Genomic DNA, 25,784 nt, shown 5'->3' with positions numbered 1-25,784 from the left:
GACTGCAGAGGGTCCACTGGTCGCGCGGCTCGGCTGGACCTCCCGCAGCTGCGGGCGGTTCGCAGGTCCGGCGGCTGCGGTTGAGCTGCCGCAGTCATGCCTGCGGGAGGTCCAGCCGAGCCGCGGGACCAGCGAACCGTCCGCAGTCATGCTTGCGGGAGGTCCACTGGAGCCGCCGGCCGAGCGTCCCCTCCGCAGTCATGCCTGCGGCAGGTCCGCTGCTCCCGGGGCTCCGGTGGACCTCCCGCAGGCATGACTGCGGCAGGTCCGCCGGCCCAGCCTGCCGCCCCCCCGGGAAAGGGCCGCCCCAGGCAGGTGCTTGCCCCGCTGGGCTCTGGAGCCGGCCCTGTAGACAGTGACTGGCTCAGCTAGAGTGCGCTAAAAGGATGTGTAGAGTGTAGGAGGTGAAACTAGAATGACCAAGCAACTAAAAAGTACAGCAAATTTTTCAAGACATTTCAGGGCAATTTTACAGAGTTAAATTGTTGCCGTCAACCATCCACTGCCCGAGGCTATTTACTGTACCGTGGTTGTTGCTGAAGACTGCAAAGTCCATTTTTCTTCTTTCGGAGATGGGTGCTGATAGTTTTAGATTGTCACAAGTAGATATTTCTCCATGCCTTTCTGTGGGAAATTTGTGCTCACACATGCAATTAATTGGTCCTCTTGCTCTGCCCAGACAGCATTATGTGAGCACTGGAGTTTAATGTTCCCATTGCTGGATTGTAACTCTAAAGAAATCTTACTCATTGCTCTGGTCAAAGGCCACAATCAATACTTTGGGGTAGATGCTCTGTCCTGTTTCTCTCCCTTTGTACTGCTCAGGCTAAAGATCACAGCAACATAATATACCAGGCCATGAAGCCATCAGCTTTTAGGAAACTCAGCAGCATGTCTGCTCAACAACAGGAGCTACCATGAGCACCTCATGCATGTCCTCTGCTCCCTCCTCTGGCTTCCCATGGAATAGTGAATCAAATTTGAGGACTTGGTCCTTATTGTCAGGACGATCCATCACGTGAGCCCAGCATATCTAAAAAAGCCTAAGTGGGATGAAGATTGGTCAACAACTCCACACTTCTGGCACAATGGAAGTTTCTACCACCAGGGTAAAGCTTGTCGGTGCAGGAATCAGACATTTGTGAGGCGCCAGTCCGAGGGTCATGGACTGAACTCCACCAGGAGCTGAGGAACATCTCAAACCTCACCACTTTCCACTCCAAGTGCAAGGGGCATTTCTTCCACCTGCCTTCTCCAACATAAATATGTAACAGCATGTACAAAACAAAGCAAAGAATCCCTACCAAACCAGAACCCTCCACTGCACACACAATTCTCCCCTTGGGGAAAGGATGGGAGAGAGAATGCATGGGGTGTGACAGGTATTGACCATGTTGCTTAGATGTAGTAGTGGGGGGCCCTCAAATACTCCCGTGATGAGAGTGGGATAAGAACCTGAACAGAAAAGCAGAGAGGACACAGCAGGTACTCGGGTCACTCACATTGGATCTGCTTCTGGGGCAGGCCAGATTCAAACACTTGCAGGGGGCATCTCAGCAACTACACTTCCATTCTGTTATCTAATACACATTTTCTTAACACAGCTGCCCATGGCGGAGCATGATGCATGCAACTGGAGACAGAGGGTCAGGTTTCATAAGTGAGCTAGGGTGGTATGATGCCAGGGGCTCAGCAATGCAAGTGGAGCTCCGGTTGCTTGCCCTCAGCCTCAGCGTGTAATTGACCTCTCAGCCTATGGAGTGAAGATCTCTCTCCTACAATGCTGCCTGTCTGCTACATCACTTCTGGCTAATGAAACACATAGAAATCATAAGTTATAGCCTCCAGGGTTGGACACTACTGCCTTAGACTCAGGTTATGTTTATACTTGGAGCTAGGGGTGGGGTCCCCAGTTTGAGTAGATGTACTTGTGCCAGCTGTCATTGAGCTCATGTGCTAAAAATAATAGTGTACCTGCAGTAGCACGGGTCGTGGTGAGTGGCAGCATAGGCTAAGTACCCTGATCATGTACCCACAATGTCCACATGGGTATGTACTTGGGTCAGCTAGCCCGTGTCTCCACTGCCTGATCTACCCCAGCTATGTTACTGTTGTTACTATTTTGCCATTTCAGTGGCAAGAGTCTCTTGCAGATTGTGGTATCAAGCAAATATTCTTATTTCTTTTTATCCTTGTGCCACAGCCATGCTTCATTCTGGCTTCCTTCGTGGGTGGTTGTGCTTCACTTACTGTTTGATGCCACAAGTCCTATGCATAGTGGTGGGCAAACCTTTATAGGTGAAGAAGGTAGATTTGGCAAGACTAAAACATTTTGTGAATTTGTGCCTGTTTCACCAAATAGTCTGTGTTGCAGGAGGGCTTTTATTTTTTTTTCCCCTAATGTTTTGAATTGAAACACCTTCATACCATCAATTTTTAATGTTTTTTTTAAATAAATTTAGAAATTTGAAATTGAAACAAAATATTTCATTTAGGGTTGAATGAAACATGCAAAGAAACATTGCATTCAATTTGAATTTTTTTTTCAGTTGTTCAATTCACAGAAAATGTTGAAAACTTTCATTTTCATGTCAACCCTAATTAATTTCTCCCCACTTTTTCAGAATTGCCGCCAACTGACAAATCAGTTACTTGGTATTAGCAGAATAAATCCCTAGGCTTTTTCTCAAAATGAAAGTGGAAAGAAGAAACCTTCTGTCATTTCAGCTGCTTTCTGTGAGCATTTACGGCTTCATGAAGCAGTGATACTCAAACTTCCGTTCAGCAGAGGACTCTGTTGTCAGGATGATGATATCTTTATCTACTCTTGGTTACTCTGAAGTGTTCTTGAGAATTCTCAGATGCTACATTCCAACCAATAGACGTGGCATTCATGACCTCTGCTGTTTTAAGGGTTGAGGATGTGAATACCAACATTTGCTCAGCATTCACTTGTCATGGAAAGACCTTGACAAGTTTAGTTGTCAGATAAGCTGTGCATCACCACAGTTTGTATACACCATTGAATCAGCTACATTCCAGTCATGGGAGTTTCATAGCAGCATAGCGCCAATGATTTATAGGTATTAGATCTACACCCGAGTTAGGTTACCTTGATGAGGTACGTTAATCAGGTATAGTTGCAGGGTACTTTGTGGGAAAGTCCTGTTCTATTTCTCAGCTGGTGAATCGCAATCTGTGATCATATGATGGGATGTTTATGAATTGCTGCTATTGCAGCATACCCCAGGACATCCTATGTTTCTAAGGTTTTTTTAAAACATGCTGCTGATGATTGATTATAGTAATTTTGTTGTTCATATTGTTCTATTCATATCACAGCAGGTGCTGCACATAATTATTAAGCCTCTTTGTTATTAGAGATGCATGGGTAGTAAAATACAATCAGAAGCAAACAATTTAACTGATAATAAAATTAGCAGTTCATGGAAAGTCAGTCTGCTAAATTATCTCCAAACAGTGTCCATCAAATCCATTATCTGGTTTTTAGATGGTTTATTGCTTGAAGGAGTAACTGTTGAAGAGCCGAATTCGAGGGAAAATGCCTATTTTCACACAGGGAGACACATTTACTATACTTTTATTTTTTCTGTGATATACATTACAATTTCTTCCTTAATGCTGTGTAACTAATTAGCATCCAATCATATAATTTATGACAGGATGAAGTAAAGCACCGAGAGAACTTTTCTTACCATTTTATGAAATGGTACAAAATGATAATGTTGTATAGGGAACCCCTCAATGACATAGTGGCAGGAAAAGTCACAACACTTACCTTTTATCTTTCAAAGCCGTGGGGCTTTTGCCCGGAAGCACCCATTAAAGTCAATTGGAGTCGTGCGGCTATAATACCATTGAGAGGCTTTAAAATTTTATATGAACCTTTAAAAATGTCACTAGTTCCTATGATTTTAGGCTGACTCATTTCTTGGCCTTTTTAATCCAAAAGCACACACAAGCGAGTCAATGGCATTGCACTGCTGGGAAGGTATGGTGCCTTTCTGTATAATAGACTCCTCTGGATACAGCTTAACCTTCTCGTTGTTTTCTACCTGCTTTGAAATGGGATCTGTCCACACTTTGATACATGAGTTGTATGTTTGTCTATCATCACCACCGCTCCATTAAATACATATTATTATTGTTCTTGTTAGAGACAAAGTAAGTGAGGTAATAGCTTTTATTGGAGCAACTTCTGTTGGTGGAATGGACAAGCTTTCAGGCTTCACAGAGCTGGACAAGCTACAGCATCCAAGCTAAATACAGGGTTTGACATATTGGTAAGTGTAGGGTGTTCATGCAGCTGTAGCCGCAATTAAGCATTAGTCAGTAAGGTGTGTTACAAATCATTGTACTAAAACCAATGTCTCTGTTAAGTCTGTGGTTTTTAATGTTCAGCGGAGCTCTGAATTTGAGCTCCCAGGCTCATCTTTTGAAGGTGTTGTGCAGGTTTGCTGCGAGGATGAGAGGTCAGATATGCAGGGATTGTTTTGTGAAAACGATGGGAGATAGGGTGTTTTGTGATATTTTTACCACTTTCTCTTTGGAGCATATTCTGTGGTGCCAGAGTGCCTGGCTGTAGCTAACAGATTTCCTCTAGTGGTTGCTGAGGTGTGATGATCCATGGGTTTTTTGTATATAGTTTTTTGGGGGGGTCCATTGTTACAGCTGACCGTGGTGTCCAGGGAGTTGATGCTATTATTATTGTTGTATTTATTTGTATTATGATAGGGCCTCAGCATGGACGAGGGCTCCATTGTGTGTGGCATTGTACAAACACAGAACAAAGAGATGCCCCTGCCCCAAAGAGTTTACAATTAAGTATAAAACAAGAGGCACCAGGTTGATACAACAGACAGATGAAGTTGCACAAGGATATTTCTAGACCCCCTTTTGAAATGCTAGTTGTGTAAATCCCTAGCGCAATAACCTTTAGTGAATGGGAACACGTACCCCTCCATCTCCTGAGGCTAAGGCACTGTATCTACCTCTGCTTTTAATGGGTGTGTTACATGAGATCTTTAGCCTTCGCAGTGTTGATGAGAATGAGACAGAAACTGTAAAGCCTAGAGCTAAAACTGAAAGTCCAGCTCTATGGAACCAGACTGTGACTCAGGAGACCATGAGTTCTATTCCCAGCTCACCCCCGGGCTGCTGGGTGACTTTGGAGAATTCACGTCACTGTCCACTGCCTCAGTTTTCTCATATGTAAAATGGGGATAACGTTACTGACCTCTTATAAAACATTTTGAGATCTACTGATGAAAAGTGCTATATCAGAAAGAGGTATTATTGCCGCAGTATATCACTCTTTGGTATGTCTGTAGGTTGTTTGTTTGACTATTCGCTCTCTGTGTACAGGCTGTGTAACTATTTGAAGTCTCTGAGAGGTTAATTGGTGACTGGTAGTGAGGGGCAGAGCTGAGCAAAGCAGGTATAAAAAGTCATTTGCTAGGCGAACTCAAGAGCTTCAGACAGAGGCAGCTAACATGAGAGTTTCAGAGGGAGTTGAGAGAGGGAGTGTGAGAGGCTTTGTGTGCAATTTTGAGATGCCCAGCGATGGGACAGTTGTGATGACCTGCAATGGATGTGCCATGTTTTCCTTCCTGCATGATGCCAGAAGAGGACATCCTATGTGTGAAGTGCAAGTTGCTGGAGGAGTGTCTGTGCTGGAGGAGAAGATTCTTGGATTGGAAGGGCAAGCAGAGATGCTTCTGAAAATCAGAAAAGCTGAGGAGTTCCTAGACAGCCAGGTTCGGGAAACATCAATACCCCAGGTTCAAGGAATGAAGGAGCTGGCCACCAAGGAGTCAGAGAGGAATCCTGTCAGTTTGTAACCATCAGAGGCAGGGCCGGCTCCAGGCACCAGCTTATCAAGCAGGTGCTTGGGGCGGCAACTCGGGAGTGGGGCGGCACTTTCAGGGATTCGGCGGAGGGTCCCTCACTCCCGCTCAGAGCAAAGGACCTCCCAATTGCGATCGTGGCTTTTTTTTTTTTTTTGGCTGCTTGGGGCGGCCAAACCCCTGGAGCCGGCCCTGATCAGAGGCAAGAGGACACACCGCTGGGCAGGCTGTGGCCAACAGAAAGGAGAGGATCTTGAGGAATTTGTCACAGCTAGAAGTTTCCAATCAATAACAGGTCCTCAGTGTGGAAACTGGAAGTTACTTCTCAAGATCCAGCTGCTCCAACCTGTAAGAAAATCAGGCTTGTCCACAAAGAGTTCTTCAACCATCCAAGCAAGACAGGCAATCCTTATTGGGGATTCAATACTCAGAAGAATTGAAGGAACATTCAGCAAGGGACTGGTGGACCACAGGATGATGTGCTGCCTTCATGGAGAGGTGTCACTCTAAGATTGTGTAGGTTCTGAAATCGATGGGAAAGGATCCATTGCTGATGGTTCATATTGGCACTAAGGCAGAACATCAGACAGATAGAGATCACTTCAGAGAATTTGGAAGAATGCTAAAGAAGGAGAACATCCAAGCGATCTTCTCTGAGATCCTTCCTCTTCCATGAGCAAAGGAAGAGAGAAGGCAGAAGATTCTTGGAAGTGAACCGCTGGCTAGGTAGGGTGGAGGAGTTTGGTTTTTGTGGAACATTGGCCCACCTTCCACAGGGAGAGGGGGTGGTTTAGTTCAAATGGCCTGCACCTCAGTAGAAGAGACACCAATCTCATTGGGGACAGGCTGCCTGGAGTAGTCAAGAGGGGGTTAAACTAATAGCAAAAGGGAAGGGTAAAATAGTGAAGATCTGAGACCAAAATTAATCAACAATCAAAGAAAATCACCAGAAGATCCTGGGTAACAAACAAGAGGAATTGGAATTTCTCATTTATTAGCATAAATTTGATCTAGTTAGAATAACTGAAACCTGGTGCAATGATTCCCATGACTGGAATATTAAAATCAGTGGTTATAATCAATTTAGGAAAGATTCGGGGGGGGGGGAATGGGAATGGAACTATTGTGTAAAAATACCATTTCCTGTTTCCAAGTCATGGATGACTCAGCAAAAATGATTTTGAATGTTTACAAATCAATATCCTACCAGATAGAGCACAAGATAGGGTATTAGTTGGTGTCTGCTATAGACCACTGAATCACCCTATGGACCAGGATGACCAGCTCCTTACATACCTATCTATAATATGTTGGGGGGAAAAGCTGTATGATCACGGGGGACTTCAATTTGAGTGACATATGCTGGAGCTCCCATGCTGCCAGTAGTAAAACATCCTTGGAGTTTCTAAACATTATAAGTGAGAATCTCCTAACTCAAAAAATGTTGCATCCAGCACAGCGGAACTCTTAATATGAGCCCTTGCCTTGACAGATAAAGAGGAACTGATACAAATTATATATACCTGGTGCTGTAAAAGTGTCAATTTCACAAAGCTGAAAACAATTCTTAGGCAAATCAGCTGTAAGGAAGAATTTAATAAAAAAAATGTGAGTGATAATTGGAAATTATTTAGAACACTTTACTAGATGTGCAAAAAGCCACAATTAAGGAAGAAGACTATATCAGTTAAAAAAAATGGTTTGGAAGGGAAGTGGAGGTGTGTGTATATATAATCAAATTCAAGAAAGGAGAAGTAGATAGTAATACAATTCAGAATCTAGGAATTGTAGAAAATTGATAAGAGAAGCAAAGGGACACAAGGCGAAATCTATAGTCAGCAGGATGAAGGGAATAAGAGAGAATTGATAAAGTATATTAGGAATAAATCCTACATTGATCCATTAGTAGATTGACATGGAAGAATTATTGATAATAATGGAGAAAAGGCAGAAGTGCCAAAAAAAACCAGATTTTATGGTCATATCATATGAAAACATTTTTTTCCTTTCCATTAGTACCTCAGGAGGATCTTAAACAGCAGTTACTAAAATTACACTTTTTTTAAATCAGCAGGTCCAGGTAACTTGCAGCCAAGAGTTTTAAAAGAGCTGCCCAAGGAGTTTGTTGGACTGTTAATGTTGATTTTCAGTAAGTCTTGGAACAGTTGGGAAGTTCCAGAAGGCTGGAAGAAAGCTCATGTTGTGCCAATATTTAAAAAATGTTAACAGGATGGCTGGGTAATTATAGGCTTGTCAGTCTAACATTGATTCCCAGGCAAGATAATGGAGTGACTGATATGGGACTTGATTAATAAAGAAATAAAGGTATAATTAATGCCAATCAAGATGGGTTTGTGGAAAACAGATCCTGTCAAACAAACTTGATATCTTTTTTTTTAATGAGATTACAAGTTTGGTTGACAAAGATAATACCCTTCATGTAATATACTTAGACTTCTGTAAGTCATTTGACTTGGTATTGCATAACATATGATTAAAAAACTAGGAAGAGATGGCACACGATAAATGGATTAAAATCTGACTAATGGAGAGGTCTCAAAATGTAATTGTAAATTGTGAATCATCATAGAATGGTTGGTTTCTAGTGGAGTCCTGCAGGGATCACTTATTGGACCTACACTATTTAACATTTTTATTAATGACCTGGAAGAAAACATAAAGTCATCCCTGATAAAGTTTGCAAATGACACAAAGGTGGTGGGCAGGAGTAAATAACAAAGACAGGTCACTAATATGGAGTTATTTGGTTCATTTGATGAGTTGCAAGCAAACAATATGCATTTTAATATTGCTAAATGTAAATGCATACATCTAGGAACAAAGAATGTAGGCCATACTTACACCATGGGGGATTATATCCTGGGAAGCAGTGATTCCGAAAAAGATTTGGGGGTCAGGGTGGATAATCAGCTGAACATGAGCTCCCAGTGTTATGCTGTGGCCAAAACAGCTAATGAAATTCTTGTGTGCATAAACGGGAATCTCGAGTAGGAGTAAAGAGGTTATTTTACCTCTATGTTTGGCACTGGAGCAACCACTGCTGAAATAGTGTGTGCAGTTCTGGTGTCACTATTCAAGAAGGATGTAGATTAATTGGAAAGAGTTCCAAGAAGAGCCGTGAGAATGCTTAAAGGACCAGAAAACATACCTTATAGCGATAGACACAAGGAGCTCAATCTATTTAGTGTAACACAGAGAAGGTTCAGGAGTGACTTGATTACAATCTATAAGCACCTACATAAGGAATAAATATCAGAATCTTCAATCTACCATTGGATCATATAACACAGCGTTTCCCTAACTGTGTTCCGCGGAACACTGGTGTTCCGCACGATGTGAATAGGTGTTCCATGAAAGACTCTTGCAATTGATTTTTGTACTACTTTATATGTGCTTTCCGGTTAGAAATTGTTAGTTCAAGTTATTTTAAATTTGTATTGTTGCTTTGTTTTATAAAATAAAATATATTTGAGCATAAATATCGCAGTTTTTTACTTGAAAACCAAACGACTACAAAATAATATTATAAGTGTTCCGTAATAGGCTAAAAAGTGTTCCGTGGCCAAAAAAGCTTGGGAAATGCTGATATAACATGATCCAAGGGCTGGAAGGTGAAACTTGATCAATTCAGACTGGAAATCTGGCATAAATTTTTAACACAGAGAGTAATTTACCATTGGAACGTCTTACCAAGGATCATTGTGGATTCTCCATCACTGACAATTTTCTAATCAAAATTGGATGATGATCTAAAAAATCTGCTGTAGGAATTGTTTTGGGAAAGTTATCTGGCCTGTGCTATACAGGAGGTCAGACTAGATGATCTCAATGGTGCCTTCTGGCTTTGGAATCTATGAATCTAATTAGCTTCTCCATGTTAAATAACCTTGGTCACCCACACCAATGCACTCCAATTCTTTGTCACCCTCTAGTCACTCAAACACCTAAGAGGATAATAAGTTTGCTACTTCCTTCAAGCTAAGAGTATTGGCTCTTCAGCCCAGGCAGTGGAGATCAGAGAACCTAGGTTCAGTCCCTGCAGATGACCAACCCAGGAGCATCAAAAATCTCATCCGACTGAGTATTCCTTGGTGGTGTGTATTAGTTTGGTAGGGCCAAATCCTGGCAAAATTCCCATTTGCTGCAAGAAGGCCAGGCTTAGCGCTCACAGTGAGCTCCTCCGCTGGTGCCAGTAGGTGTAGCCATGTAGGACTTCCATGGAGCTATGCCCATTCATGGCAGAAGAGTCTCTGACACTTAACGTTTAAGAGGGCCAAGTAAATACTCCAGTATCCTGATTGTACATTTGTCTCTGGAAGGTCTGTTATTAAGATGATATGCAGGACGGGTTGAGATTTTAATGGAAATAATGTTAGCAAATGGGCAGAAGAGTAAGGGCATCATCATGTTCATGGCTTCTACTGGCCTCCTATGTAAAACTGAAGCTTCTGTCTTTGCCTTCAAGGCTCCGCGTGTCCCAGCTCCTGACTATGTCTCTGCTATTATCTCCATTGACTACTCCAAGCTGCACAACAAATTGACTTCCTTCTCCAGTTCCCATATCCGGGCTTTCTTCCATACAGCTCCCTGTACCTGAACCCCCCCGCTCTATTCCCTATCTTGACCTGATCTGTCATAATGCCGTCCTCTGTCCTCCAAGTCCCTCTCTAAAACAAACCCCTTCCAAATGCTTAATGCTTTGTCCCCCATGTGTAGGGCCAGATCGCAATTCCTTACCTATGTTGAATAGTACCTTACTGCTCAGATAACCCCTTTGGAGTAAGGTGCTATTCAGAATGGAATAGGGTATCAGAATCAGGCCCATAGAGGCAGTAGCTAATCTGATGCCAGGCCCTCAAATCACTATCCAATAATCAAATAATGATTTAAAAAAAAAAAAGAAAAACTCAAAACACATGGTTTGTTTGTGTCATGGTTCAATAACTTTTCAACCACTGTTGTTGTTTTGCATGTTTAGATTGTAAACCCTTTAGAGCAATGACTTTGTCTTCATAGCTCTTTCAAGTATCGAGCATTCTGTTGTTGCTATGCAAATAATATATTACACAAATAATCATCATAACATGCAAAGGGAATGGAGGTTTTAAAATCTACAATGGGAACACAGGAATTGCCAGACTGGATTCAACCCAAGAACCATCCAGTCCAGTTTTCTGCATCAAACAGTAGCCGATGCCAGATGCTTCAAAAGAAGGTGCAAGGAACTTCCTCACTTCTAGTAGTTGGAGATTGGTTTAAACCTTTAAGCCTGACAGTTAATATCCCTTCCAAACTTCGTTAGTCTATTTGTGTTAACATACACACGTTTAATACCTTTTGAATCTTGCTTAGTTGTTAGCCTTGATGGCATCATGTGGCAATGAGTTCCACTGTCTAATTAGGGATTGTGTGAAAAAAGTGTTTCATTTTCTCAGTTTTGAATGATTTTTCTTATGGATGTGTGCATGCTCCTTTAGACATGGGAGAGGTAGAGACATCCCTAGGTGGGCGAGCTAGGGAAGGACAAAGCAAGCAAACCTGCAAATGGAAATGATTACTCCATGAGTGAGGTGGGCAGCAGTGGCTCAGTACATGCAGTAGCAATGACAATCACTTCCAGCCAGTACCAGAAGTCAGTGAGGAGTGACTAAAAAATCATTGTTCCAAAGTCATATGCCTGAGTGTCTAAATAAAGCTACTTATTTGGCAGGAATGCACTCATGAGTTTTGAAAATCTCTCTGTAATCAACCTCGTGGACAAAACATGCATTCCCCAGTATGTGTCATCTGAGTGATATTTGGAAATATTTCAGGAATCAAATAAGGCCAATATTCATACTGTTCAGGAAATGTATTATTTGTCTTGCCAATCCCTAATGGAATTAATACATCTTTTTTAAACGGTTCTGCATTGTAATTTTTCGTGGTAGTCAAATTTTTTCATCTGAATTTTGTGTGTATGTTTTAAAAAATGGCTTTTTGACAAAACAGAAATTGCGATTTGAAAAGTTTTTGGGGAAAAAAGTCAGTTTTCATTATCCCCATGAAAACCTGAAAGATGTCAATGAAAAATGTAGAAGGTTCATGTCAAAAATTTTCCTTGGAAAATAACTTGGTCGATTTCTCCATCACTGTCATTTTTTAAATAAAGATTGGATGTTTCTTAAGAAGATATGCTTTAGTTCAAACAGGAACTAATTCAGGAAGTTCTATGACATGTGTTATATAGGAGATCAGACTAGATGATCATAATGGCCCCTTCTGGCCTTATAAGTTATAAATATATATAAAAATATAATTATAGGGATGGGCACAGTCGCTTTGCCTAATTTTATACCCACCTGAACATCAAGGGTTAAAAGGTATGATTCAGACACACATGTTTTAGGGATTGTGTTTAGACCGTAATAGGAGGAATGCTAATGAAGAATTAAATGGTATATAAAATCATGCATTGTACACGGATATCCCCTTGTAACAGACTGGAGATTGTCTGCATTGGTCTTCCAACCCAAAAACATAACACGGGATTCTCTGTAGCTAGAATGTCTCTCTGGAGCCAACAGAACCCCATTTGGATTAAGACTTCCTTGAAACCAAAATGTCTCCTTTCAGTTTTGACCAAACAGCATACTTTGCTGAAATGTCATTTTTTCAAAACGTTCTTACCAGTTGTAATTATGGTAGCACCTATGAACTAGTCATGGAGCAGAGCCCAATTGTGCCAGGTTCTGTGCAAACACAGAACCAAGAGATGGTTTCTGACCCAAACACCTGAAAATCAAAGCAATTAACAACTCAGTCTCTGCAATATTCTACAGCTTGTGAAGCTCCTATGGAAAACATAAACAGCTCTTCCTCCTGGAACCTGAGCAGCATAGTCATAGCAGAGTTAAGCCAAAGATCTTCTTGCATGGAGAAGGTGGAGTTAAAATGGTCATCTGTTTATAAAGCAATGGTGTGCTGGGGATAATGCACTGAAATGTAGGATTACATGCCTAAAAGCACAGCCTCTGTTTGCCCTATTGAAGATTATGAGCTGTGCCTCAAAGCATAGAATCAGGCATATTGCTTTTATTGAAACATACAGTAATGCAGGGTGGAAAAAAATCAATTTAGCACAAGCACATTGCATTTTAGGCCCCAGTAACTATTGATATCTGCTGTCCTGGAGCAAATCATATCCTCCACACGTCTGACAGCTGCTGTTTCTCTGTCTTCCTTTTGTTATCTCTAATACCCATGGTCTGTTCTGCTACCTTGAGAAAACTAGTTGGTATCTATCTTAAAATTATTTGATAGATAGGGTTTTTCTTGTGCTTCTAGCATCAGTTTGTGGATAATTCTTTGGCCTGCAGAGATCAAAGCTAAAACTGATCTGGGTCATCAGTAAACCTTGGCTAGTACTCTGCTACTGAACTCTCTGACAAAAGTTACTTACTCTCTCTGCCGTAAAACAAGAGAGTTCTAGGCTGAAGTCTTATATTTTAGAGACTGTGTGCATGCAACTCTGCTCTCCACAGCTTGTCTAACTGCAGGAGCAGGGTGAAGAAGGTATATTTTGGTTTCCTGGCTATTTTTAAAAGTAAAAGAAAATATCTGGGGGTCAGACTGAAAATGCTAAATTTTCAGTGAATCAAAAAGTTGGAAAATAATTCATTTCAGGTCAAACAAAATGTTTCATTTGACCAAAGAGAAACGTTGCACACCTCTACCTCGATAGAATGCTCCCGATATTGTCCTCGGGAGCCAAAAAATCTTACCGCGTTATAGGTGAAACCCCGTTATATCAAACTTGATTTGATCCACCAGAGTGTTGGTGTCATTAGGCATGACTCTAGGTAACTCAGGAGGGTGGAAAACCACAGTGTCAATGAAGCCCTTCTGTAGTAGGCCTGAATGAACTAAAGTCACTCCATGTCTGACCAAAGCGCTTCCATGTTTATGTTTGAACTTTAATCGACCTAACAGGCCAGCAACAGAGAATGGTTATCAGTTGCAACACCTGTACCAGAAGGCAATAATGAGGCCTGCTATAATGAGGCCTGCTTGCTCCTGGCTAAGGGGCAAAATAACAGATCAAAAGAAATAAAACAAGATAACTGTTCACAGAAGAGTTACTAATGAGCTAAAGTGGTTGTTGCCAAGTATGACTTAACTGCTTAATGTAATTGCTACTTGCATGATGTATCTGCTATAGAAAAATAGACGGGAGGGGGAAGCAGGGGGGGTAGTAGGGGTAATAGGAATGCTTAGCTGAAGTTGTGTATAAAGAGGGAAAAACTGCTTGTAGGTGTGTGCTTGATCTGAGACGTGTCTGTGTCTCCGAGCACCGCTTTGAGATCTCAAATAAACGTTGTCTGCTTCTCCACCTTGGTGTGTTTATTGGAGCGAAGCACACCGGGCAACGAACCGCTGTTGCTGCCTCGGGCACTCTGTGCTGGCAACAAGAGTGCACAGCCCCGCCCCCCAGGAGCACTGCTTTACCACGTTATATCCAAATTCATATTATATCAGGTTGTGTTATATCAGGGTAGAGGTGTATTTCAATTTTAAGCATGTTTAACCTTAAAAAAAATTTTTTTGATCCAAAAACAAAAACTGTCAAAATGAAAATTTTGATATTTCTTTCAGATTTTTTTCTTTCAAATAATAATAAAAAACCTGTCAGAATCTTCATGAAACATCTCAGTATCATTGAAAATGCATATTTTATTTTTAAAAAAATTGGACACAAAATTTTGTCCAGCTCCACCTGCTTGTACATTTTTATTAAAAGCTTTGGCAAACAAGGATTTTATTTTGCTGTCATCTAACCATTACAAAACACCTTGTATGTCTCTCCAAAGTGCTCAGCATCTATCAGTTTCAGTTTGACCAGCACCACCAATTTAAACAGCAACATAGTAACCAAATGATATTTCTATCCTGCACAATCCCTGTGTTTTCTCACAGTAAATAAATGAGAATGTTGAGCAACTTTTCATGTCTGTTAACAGACGTATCACAGACCTAAAGAAAGGAATGGCTGTGTTTGAATTGAAAGGATTGGGTAACTGGCTGGAAGGGAGAGCCCTTTCTATGTCATGGAGCCAGTTTAAAGTCCCTGGGATTGCAGCTTTATTTTCAGAAAATTTGACTCCTGCTGTGTTTGTTGTTAAAGACAGGTTATTGCTTTGGATCCATGCTGGTGTATTTGGATCAATATTTATGCCTTGCTGAGAGGAAGGCAAAATTACACATCTTGAAAAGCCTGGCTGCTCCTTTAGACCTTGTCTAGGAAAATAAATTATGCTTAAAAAATACGTTTGCTAACATGTTTCAAAACTGCAAATGAAAACGAGTGTTTAACAGCTTTAAAACATGTTAGATGGTTGTGACCAACCCTGGAGAGACAGGGGGATGCAGCATTAATGAGAGACAGCTAATATGTGTTCTACATAACCTAGACATGGCTGTAGCAAACCACCCAGCACATAAGGTTTTGCCTCTAGAGCCTGATTTTTATTGTGCAATTGATGAGGGCACCAACAGAAACCATCCAGAACCTCACCCATTATTTCCTGCGCAGAGGCCTTCTGTTTTGTTTTGCCAGCGACTTAACTGATGCATGAAGGGATTTTAACAGGAAGGAGAGAGTGTGTCTGGGTGACAGCCCAGGCTGGTTTTTCACTCTCAGTGAGACTGGACAGTTTTAGGTTCTTAAAATCAATTATAGCCATTGCTTTTAAGTCAGATTTCCGGTAGGAGTTCTGTAATCACACTCTGGGTTGTTTAGCTTGGTCTCCATCCAGTCTGCCTCAGGGTTCTGAAGGCTGATCCACCCTCTGCCAGCAGACGATGGCTGAAAAGCGCTGCTGGGCTCTCCGGAGGACAGAGGAGAACTAGATGCACCCATTTCCCCAGCAAGGTATCCTTCACCTGCCGTGGGGGAAGGGGCGGTATAGGAGCTCCTCAGTGGTTCCATACTGCTTGATGATCCTTCTACATGGGGGAGCTCTGGGGGCTGGATTAGGGGCTTAGAAGCACTTTGCACTGGAGGAAAGTCACAAAGTAGGGCCAGAGTCCCTCTCTTTTCCTTTTAAAATAGTACACTGCAGAGTCCCTCCCAGGTGTAGTTTGCAGGCTTGGCAGGTGGAAAATGCAGATGGTTGAAAATTTTCCATCAAAAACTTTTTTTTTTAAATGGAAAATTGGGTTTTCAGTAAAATGAAAATGTTCACAGATGTCAGCTTTCCTCATTTTTTTTAATATTTTTGTTGGAAACCCCCGAAACTGAAAAAAGGGGGTGAAAAATGGAACATTTTTCTGTTTTTAATCTGAAAACCAAAAGGATTGCAGTTTTTGAGGGCTTGGGGGGCATTTTTATCAAAAGTTTAAATTTTCTGCTGAAAAGTTTGGTGAGAATAAGCTTTTACTGAATTTTTCTGCAGGGGAAAAAGAACCTTTTCCAGACAACTTGAGTAGAAAACTCAGCTCTTTCCTTGGAAGTTGGGCGAGAGATGGAACTCAAAGAAAAGGCTAAAATAAACATGGATTCCTTCCCCCTCCACTCCACACACACACACTCCTTGGTACAGTTATGCCACAAGGCTCGGGCATTCACACACACGACACTCATCTGATGACATTCAAACTGAGCCAACCAGACAGTTTGGGGGTGGGCAGTTTCCCCTATAACCATATGTACTGGACTGCATGTTCATTCCATATTTCTACTGTATTTGACTTTTAGAGTTAAAACACATAGACAGTTTTATGGTCTCATGGTTCTAGCTGTGATTGAAAAGGACACTGTTGCTACTAATAAGAAATGAGGTTTAGAAGCGACACCATGACATTAAATGTAATTCTTTATGAATTAAATAGGTCCCCAGTGGAACCCTTCCCGTATTGGCCTGCGACTAGAACGCAGTAAGTATTTATTTGGATGTCAAACCACCTACTAGTATATTACGAGTCTGTTAGCTGGTGTTTCTTCCTAACACTATTACACCATATGGGCTAAGCCATTAGCACTTTTGCTAATTAATATGTATGACTAGCTAATTAGATTTCTCCTCAATTAAGGAATCTGTCTGTGGATTTTCACATTACCCTAGCTCAGTATGCACTCTCATGGCAAATATTAATATTAGTATGGGACAGCAGTTTTCAGTGGAAAGCTGCCAGTCAGATGTGAAAGAAAGCTGGTCCGGTCCGGTACGGAATACCGGCAAGAGCCAGTACACCTTGCTGGACCGCACCGGCTTCCACGGTGGGGATTGAAAGGGCTCAGAGCTCCCCGCCGCTGCGGGCAGCCCAGAGCCCTTTGAATCCCGGCCACGGCTCTGGTGGCCGGGCTGGGGCCAGGATTTAAAGGGCTCAGGGCTCCCCTCAGCGGCAGGAGCTCTGGGTCCTTTAAATCCCTGCCCCAGCCCTGCAAAGCTTGGGGTTCCCCCCGGCAGCCGGAGCCCCAGGCCCTTTAATTTGCCCCTGAGCCCTGGGGGGCTCCCAGCCACCTCTTCAGCTGGGAGCCCCTGGTTGATTTAAAGGCCCTGGGTCTCCCAGCCACAGCTGGTGCCCCAGGGCCTTTAAATCTTGAGAGGCCACGCCCCTTCCAGATGAGGCCACGCCCCCCTCAGGACTCCGGCAGTACCGGTAAGTCCTGTAAGTTACTTTCACCCCTGGTGCCAGTGCAAAACCACTGCCACCATCAGGAGTGGATTTACCATGAAACAAACCGTGCGGTGGCACGGGGCCTCCCAGTGACAGGGGGGCCCCCAAAATGCAGGACAAATATCTGAGAACCTGCCCCTTAGTCCCGGCTGGTGGCACAGCAGGGCTCAGGCAGGCTGTCTGCATGCCATGGCCGGTGTCCACAGTCCGCTCCCGGAAGTGGCCGGCTGCTGGCACGTCTTTGCGCACCACTGGCAGGCGGAGAAGGCAGCTCCGCGCTCTGCCCCCACCCCCAGGCAGTGCACGGAGACGCCCTCCCACTCCCTCCTCCCAAACTCCAACCCCCTGCCCCAGCCCAGAGCCTGCACCCTGCACCCAAACTCCCTCCCAGAGCCCCCTTCCCTCACCCCCTCCTGCACCCCAGCCCCTACCCCAATCAAGGTACCTCATTTTATTTTCATTTACTCCCCATTACTTATAATATAGGAGGAGGATGAAGAAGAAAAGGATGGAAAAACCCGGGGGGGGAGGGGTAAGAGAGAATGTTCTTTTTCTTAGCTGGGTCCGGAGGGGGCCCCCTGACAATGACACTGCGCACAGGGCCCCACTAACTCTAAATCCACCACTGGCCACCATCATGGTTGACACCAGTCATCACCCTTCTTGGCAGCCGAGGACTGAATGGGTCATTGAGAGCGGTCTATGGGCTCTCTCATTTAAATAGTTCCTGAAGGACATGGGCAGTGAGGGGAACTTGGACTGCGAGTGCTCAAGCTGCACCTGTGTGAATAAATAAAGGACTTCATATGCCAGTGATGTCAACCTGTACCTTTTACTTCCACTGGCTCCGTCGCAGAGTAGTGGGCACTGTGTTTGCATTCATTGTCCCTCAGAATTAGCTGATCCTTGTTTTTCTGTTTTTCTGATCCTTATTTTTCATTTTTGTTGAGGGATGGCTGCATGTGGGGGGCTTGGGTGGAGCCCCACCCATATCTGTAGGGGTCAAGTAGGTTAGCCCCCTTAATTGCATTGACTCTTCAGTTCTCTTCACGGAGCCGTGGGCATTGTCTGAGGTTTTCTACTTCTGCATCCCTGATTTTGAACCTGTGATTCATCCCTCCTTTTTTTTCCATTTTTTTGTCCCCCACCAGTTAGGTGATCCTTGGTTTTCTCCGTGGCACCTCTCTTTTGTGGCATGGGCAGCCATTATTGTTTCACCCACCGCTGGTGCCCTTTATAGGTACCTGTCACCCCACGCCCCTCCCTGCACTGTTCTGATGTGTCCCAAGCAACCTGTTCCCCTTTGTCTTTCGTCTTCTTTGTTTTGGAGGTGAAAACATACCGAAGTGTCCTCAATTGTGTATGAGAATTGTTCAGGCTTGTGAGAAGGTTGGCCAGTTTGATGATCTGTATGAGCAGGCCACTGTTGTTTCCAGGTTTAGGCCCTTCTGAGAGCCTTGCTTCCTCGCACAGAACATCAAACTGGCCAACCCTCTCTCAAGCCCGAACAGTTCACGCACAGAATTGAGGATCCTCTAAAACAAAGAAAATGAAAGATAGAATGCAGACAGGACTGCACTCTGTCCTTGTCCTGTATAAGGAACTCCCATTGAAAGGGACTTTTTATGCCAAAACAGTGAACAGAATGTGGCTCATATTTCAGTGCACCCAAACTCACGCACTAGTTTGGGATCTAGCCCTATCCATAGAGTGTGGCTTTCCTCGTGGAGTGTTACTCACTCTCCCATTTATTTCAGTGAAATTACTCTCAGGGAGTAAGGTCCTATGCCATGTAAGTAATGGTGGAAAAATCTCACGTCTAGCTTGCAAATGCTTCACAAAATCAGAAAGAGACAAAACCCACTGACAAATGCTTTATGGCCACCATTTATTACAAGGTAGATAACAGAAATCACAATAGCCCGCTGACTTAGATGATATGTAAAGACACTTGCACTTTCTCCCAAAATATACACCAAATTTTTGGAGGCTCAAATGGTTTTGTCAGTCTGCTGGTAGTAGTATTCCAGTAGCAGCCCATTGATGTATAAACATATAATGAGAGAGAGACTGTGCCCTGAAGAGCTTACAAGTTAAATAGAATAGAAGGACAAGGAGAAATAGATGAAGTGATTCAGCCAAGGTCACACAGGAGGTCAGTGGCAGAGCCAGGAACAAACCCCAGGTCTCCTAACTTTCAGTCCACTGCCTTATCCACTACTTCTTAAACAAACTATATTACCTCCCCCGCAGCTGTTACTATATTCTGTACATGCTGGATTCAGCAGGAGTAGAAGCTGGTGCTTGGAAGTACAGTGAGAAAAGCTTTCTAAGCCCAGACTCAAAAAGTCTGATGAGGTCCAAGAAGGTTGACATAGAGATCTTGGGTTATGGGATCTTGTCCAAATAGAAGCTGACTTCGTAATCTCTGCAGTTCCACCGATCACTAACTACCACTGAGCATGAAACAAGCAAACATTTGACCAGAAACAGTTCAGGGATTCAGAGACGGAGACATCTCATCTCACATGATGCCTTTCTGTTAAACCTTCTAAGGCATGATCTAAAACTGCTTTACAGAAGGGTTTGTAAAAGCAGCAAAGAGTCCTGTGACACCTTATAGACTAACAGACGTATTGGAGCATATGCTTTCTTGGGTGAATACCCACATGCATCCGACGAAGTGGGTATTCACCCACGAAAGCTCATGCTCCAATACGTCTGTTAGTCTATAAGGTGCCACAGGACTCTTTGCTGCTTTTACAGATCCAGACTAACACGGCTACCCCTCTGATACTTGACAGAAGGGTTTGTGCAATTCTGAACAATCTGTCCCTTTATAGAGACAATGCACATGTGTCAACCCCATAACAACTGTTGTACGTTGCTTCTCAATGCAGTGTCATCCTCACACTTGCATCATCATGAGGATAAAATCTAATACAAATCCTATGAGTGCTAGGCATAGAGAGTAAGAACTGAAAGCACCAAATACATCAGAAAACAAGGTGTTTCCTTTTCACTTCACGCCCAGTTCATGGGGTGGAATGTGAATTATAACCATTGGTTAACTCCTGTGTGTCTTGCATTTTATGCTGAGTCATTGCAGGGGGTGTATTATTCAAACCATTTGGTCTTGCTTCTTTGTCATTCTAGATGGGCCCTATTTGAAGGATTCCGTTAGCATTCAAAGCTTGGCAGTTTCCTCCATCATTACGCTGTATTTTACAGATCTGGGTCAGCAGGTCAGTTGGACCACAGTAAGTATGTCCTTGTAACAATCAACATGATAGATCTTAATGTAAAACACATTTAAGCTTCAGATTGCTCCCGCTTCCTTGGCCTGTCCTTCTCCATGTCAAATTGCATAATTATTTTATCATCCCTCAAACCCGAATTAAGTGATAGTCAGCCAAGTTATCAACCTAGTCATTCAGACATCCAATTAAAGATTAGAGGATGAACATAACAATAGTGCCTGAGGGGGCAAAAAATCCATTTTTAAAAACAATTTTATCTTATCTTAGGCTAACATACCAGTGAAGGACCTTTGACCAAAGATGTTCATTTACTGCACAGGCTCTTTGGGATTCAGAATGAAAGGCTATAGATATAAAACTTTACTAAAACAGGAAGATAATCTGATTGTAGTAGCTCAGTGCATTTACACATCAGTTTGCCTGAAAGAGGGATAGGAAGGATCAAGCTATAGATTAAGTTATGAAGCTGATTAATGAGGCGAAGGATTCCAAGGTATTTTAACCTCTTTGATACGGGTTGCCACGTGACAGTATTAATTTGCCATAGATACTGAAATGTACTTTATGAAATAGCAACCTGTTGTATTATATTACAGTAGCACCTGTTGGGGCTTACAGTTATATTACAGTAGCACCTGTTGGGGCTTACTTACCATTGTGCTAAGCGCTGTACCGACACATACTAAATGGCAGTCCTTGCCCCAAAGAGATTAGTGTCTAAATAGACAAGACAGTTAAAGGATGGGAGAGGAAATGGAGATATACATCATGTTGGTGAAGAGGTGGGATTAGAATCCAGGTCTCCTGCACTCAATCCAGTGCTCTGTCTACTCCACCATGCTGCCATACCCTGTGGCTTTTCTGTAAGGTCTGAAATGTGATTTTTGGGAGCCCTAAACCCATCAGCAAACAGAGCTTTTTGGGGAGGGAAGGGGAATTCCCGGTTTTTGCATGCGGAAACATACGTTATTTAGAGTTGCTTGGTTTCTGAAAGCAATAAGAGGAAGTATGTAGTGGTTCATAGCAATTAACACTCTCTGTAAATTACTTACACTTCTTTTAATGTTGCATTGGAATTAGTTTTCAATGGCCATTGAGGAGGAAGGACCGGATTCTCACAGCCTTCCCCATACTGAATATTGGACTCCTTAGCAGTCAGAGAGTCAGAATTAAAGCCCTTTTCAATGGGCTAGGTGGAGCCATACTGCACGAGGGGCAGTGTGGAACTGCTGCTTCCCAGAGGCAGCCCTGGGAGGGAATTGTGACTCCAGGAGCCAGGCGCCTCTCGGACAGGAGGGAGTGAATGGCTGCATGTCTTACAAGGGAACAGCTTCCTCTGCCCGTGTGCCGAGGCAACTGCTCTTGACCCTCTCCCAGCCCCCTTGTGGGGAGGGGCGTGCAACAAGAAGGCAGGGCCTCCACTCTGCACCAAGCCGAAGATCCAAGCGGGTCGAGCCAGGGACCGGGAAAGCAGGGGAATGTGACTGTCCTGCTCGCCTTGAGCATGGCCAGGGCCACGTCTAGCCCACGGCGAGGAAGGCTGTGAGAATCTGGCCCGTAACATTTCAATTTGTTGGTCAGAATCAATAGGGGAAGCTATTTTGCAGCTAACTTGCATGTAGCCACAGCCCTGCCACGGGGCAGGAGAGCACTGGGAAGATTCCCACCTTAGAGAAGTAAGATGTCTCTGAAAGCACTGTGGGAAATTAATCTATGACGCCTCCTCCAGGGACGCAACACACTCCCTTCCCCTCCCCCCCTCCTGTGCAGCTCCTCAGGCTAGTGCACAGAGTGAAAGAGGGCTGAGCTCTGGCTGTCTCCACCCACTCTCTGCCCTCTTTCCAGTGAGCTGCTCCCAACCAGATACTAGCCCCTGTGCTCCCTGAAATACACGGGCTGCCATTTCGGCTAGTCCTTGCAGGGTAAGTCTTGCTGCCAAGCCTGGGCTAGCATCGTACACGTGGAGCATCCCCGTTGCAAAGTGCTACCTGTGCCTGACCCATGTAACTGCATCCACGGTTCTGTACTAGCCCATGTGCTGGGATGGAGTTCTGGGGGTATATCTATGGTTCTTAGCAATGCATTAAAGTGGGCTGCTCTGTTAATTCATTCACAGGGCGCGCTCTCTCTCTCACCTCGCAGGGAGCTGCTCTCTGTGGCAGGGACAGGGGACAATGCTTCATGAATATAATCTCCAAGTGGGGTTACTTATTGTTTATGCAGATAGTTCTGAAGGCGAAAGCAAACAGCATTTGGCAGCAAGAGCTTTTAATGAGCATGTCATCCAGGAACTCAGTTTGCAAACCATCAAGTGGGCCGTAGCGTGCTTGACTGACTTCTCTACCTCTCCACTTCTTTCCTGTCCACCACGCTTAGAAGTGGATCTTCACATCACAGCTTCCTCAGGGGGTGGGGTTGACAGTATGCTGGCAGGACGATTTCTTGGATGGCATCTCTGCATGCTGCATTTCCACAGCCTTTGAGCCGGCAATGGTTGGGTTAAGACACAGTGCAGAAACAGGGCACAGTTAGACAGGAATCTACAACCTGGGTGGAATTGTGGGATAGCACTGGAGGACTAACAGCACCCACGCTTGATTCGCGTGCATTCTCACCGCAAAATAGGCATGTTGCCAGCCCATGAAGTGGGATTCCAGCTCAAGCCTACACGCCCAGCTCTCCCTGTTAGCTCGGGCTTAATGCACCCAGCAGCCTGGGTGCGAGATTTTCCTGTGTGAAGAGATGGGAGAATTAGGGGCGACATGTGGGCTCTCGCTGGGCTCACTCTGTAGTGAAGACATACCCGCACAAGCTGTGCATGAGTCGTGGCTCCTCAGGGCCTCCCCTGCACTGCTGCATAAGGTGTAATGGAGCAGGGATATGACCTGCTCCTCAGTAATCCGGGTAGGTAGCAATCACTGCGCATTACTGCAAATCACTTACAGAACGGACCCATTTTTACTGTGCCCCAGCAATGGACTAGGGCTTTGCAGACACACTGGCAAAAGGCTCGTTACTGCCCGACTTTGGCCTGGTCCAGGGCAGCTTCCGGGTCAGAGCTGCAAAATGGCACATCTCTTCCCTGCAGCTTGTGATGGTCTCACAGTCCTAGCTCTCTAGGCTCTCCCCTGTAGGCATTTGTAGCTGTCCTGCTGGATGAAGGCCACATCGATCTCTGCTTACCCTGGAGGGCAGAAAGCAACACCCTGAAAGATGATTTCTTGGAGTTTGAGCTCAGAATCGCAGGAGCATCTGCCCAGTATGCCCTTCCCTTTGAGTGTCTAGTCCCACCACTTCAGCCAGATCCTCAACTGGTGTAAATCAGCATAAGTGTGTTGACTAGGGTTGCCAACTCTGACTGAAGCTATTCTGGGAGATTTTCCCCCCCCAACATGACGTAATGTCATTTTCTTAAAATATCCTATTAAAATCTCCCAGATTGCTTTCAATAGTCACCGGGAGATCGATGCTGATTCTGGGAGACTCCAGGCCAATCCTGGAGGGTTTACAACCGTAGTGTTGACTTCAGTGGAGTTAATTCAATTTACCATATATGGCCCATTGACTTCCATAGAGTGATGCTGATTTACACCAGATAAGGATCTGGCCCCCTTTCTTTTTCAAGTATCCCACTCATGGGGAGGAATTGTAGAACCTCCCTGCAAAGTGAAAAGTGCTTCTGGTGCTGTTTCATGTTTGTTACAACTAAATAATCTGCAATAACCGTGTTTAATCTCTTCCTTCCCAGTGGTTTATGTCACCTAAAACAGTAGCATAACCAAAGCTTAATTTCCCATTGTTAATAATGAATTTATAGCGAGGCATCAGTACCACAGGCGGTAGCATCTTTTACTATTTAATCCATGTGTAGAAAGTCCTCTCCATGGGTTTCTCAATATTCATCTTACCACATTGTGTTCCTGTCTCAGTTCTCAGCAGGAGGAATATTCTTCCTCGCTGTGCCATTAGTTTAAATATTCAGAACTTTTATCGTAGGGTTATTCTATAACAATATAGTTACAGTGTATAAACTATTGTATTGTACAATAAAAGGCATTTAAAACTTTTATTTATTTAAGGTTTATGGTTATTAATGATTATAGCCAAATGAGGTAGAGTAGGGATTTGAGCACCTGACTGCACTGGCCACCAGGCTTCTGGGTATTCTGCAGTGGGTTGGCCCCCTATGCTGGTTTTTCATGACAAAGGGCTGGCTTGGTTGGGCACAGCTCCTGGAGAGAGTTCATGGTTGAGACTCCCAAGCTGAGATTGGCATCTCCCTTCAGACCATCCGTCATCTAGAGGGCCAGATCCATGGGAGTTAGGCACCCTTGTGAATCTGGGGCCTAAATCCCATCTCTTCCCTCTGCATGTCAGGCCTTGTGAGCTTAGGCAGATCTCCACTCAGCTTCTTGGCTTCTGAGCATCTCTCTCTCTAGGCACCTGAATCTCCCCATGCGTGGTATGGGAGCCTGGCCACCTAACTTGGAGCTGAAAATTCCACTTGGCCACAGGGCACCTAAAAGTTAGTGGTTGCAACTCCCAAGCCACTTTTTGAATCTAACCCCAAGTGGTTTAAGAGCCTAAGTGTCATTTTAAAAAATGACAAAGACACTTAGGACCCTAAATCTCATCAAAAGTAAATGGAGCTTAGACTCCTAAGTGCTTTGTCGACTCCTAAGTGCTTTGTCACATGAAGTACTGTGACGGGGTCTCACTGGGTTCAGCCTCCTCGCCCCGCTCCCCAATGAGTCAGGACCATTTCTAGCTGGTGCAACACCCATGCTCTTCATTCCTGTGTCCAGTCACCACCACCAAGCTCCAACTAGTTACAGATTATTTACCGGTTCGGCCAAGCACAGGCCTCAAGAGCACCAGGCTCCCAACTCCTTCTGTGCCTACTTTCCCCCTCCTGGTCTCCATCCCCCTGGGCTCACTTCCTCCCAAGCTTTTAGCCCCTGTTAATGAGGTGGGCAGG

General features: G+C 43.9%; 1 protein-coding gene across 1 annotated transcript in view; it reads left to right on the top strand.

Moving 5' to 3' along the window:
- The window catches only part of TECRL (trans-2,3-enoyl-CoA reductase like), a 119,574-nt gene that overhangs the window by 52,291 nt on the left and 41,499 nt on the right, over positions 1-25,784 (top strand). Inside the window, exons 3-4 of the mRNA XM_045019225.1 lie at positions 16,758-16,802; positions 20,703-20,806. Of these exons, the coding sequence (XP_044875160.1) occupies positions 16,758-16,802; positions 20,703-20,806 (149 nt within the window). The remainder of the gene's footprint in view (positions 1-16,757; positions 16,803-20,702; positions 20,807-25,784) is intronic.

This window comes from Mauremys mutica, chromosome 5 (genome assembly GCF_020497125.1).
Source record: "Mauremys mutica isolate MM-2020 ecotype Southern chromosome 5, ASM2049712v1, whole genome shotgun sequence".
NCBI lineage: Eukaryota > Metazoa > Chordata > Testudines > Geoemydidae > Mauremys > Mauremys mutica.
Note: the sequence above shows the minus strand (reverse complement) of the source record. Positions and strands in the feature narration are given on the sequence as shown.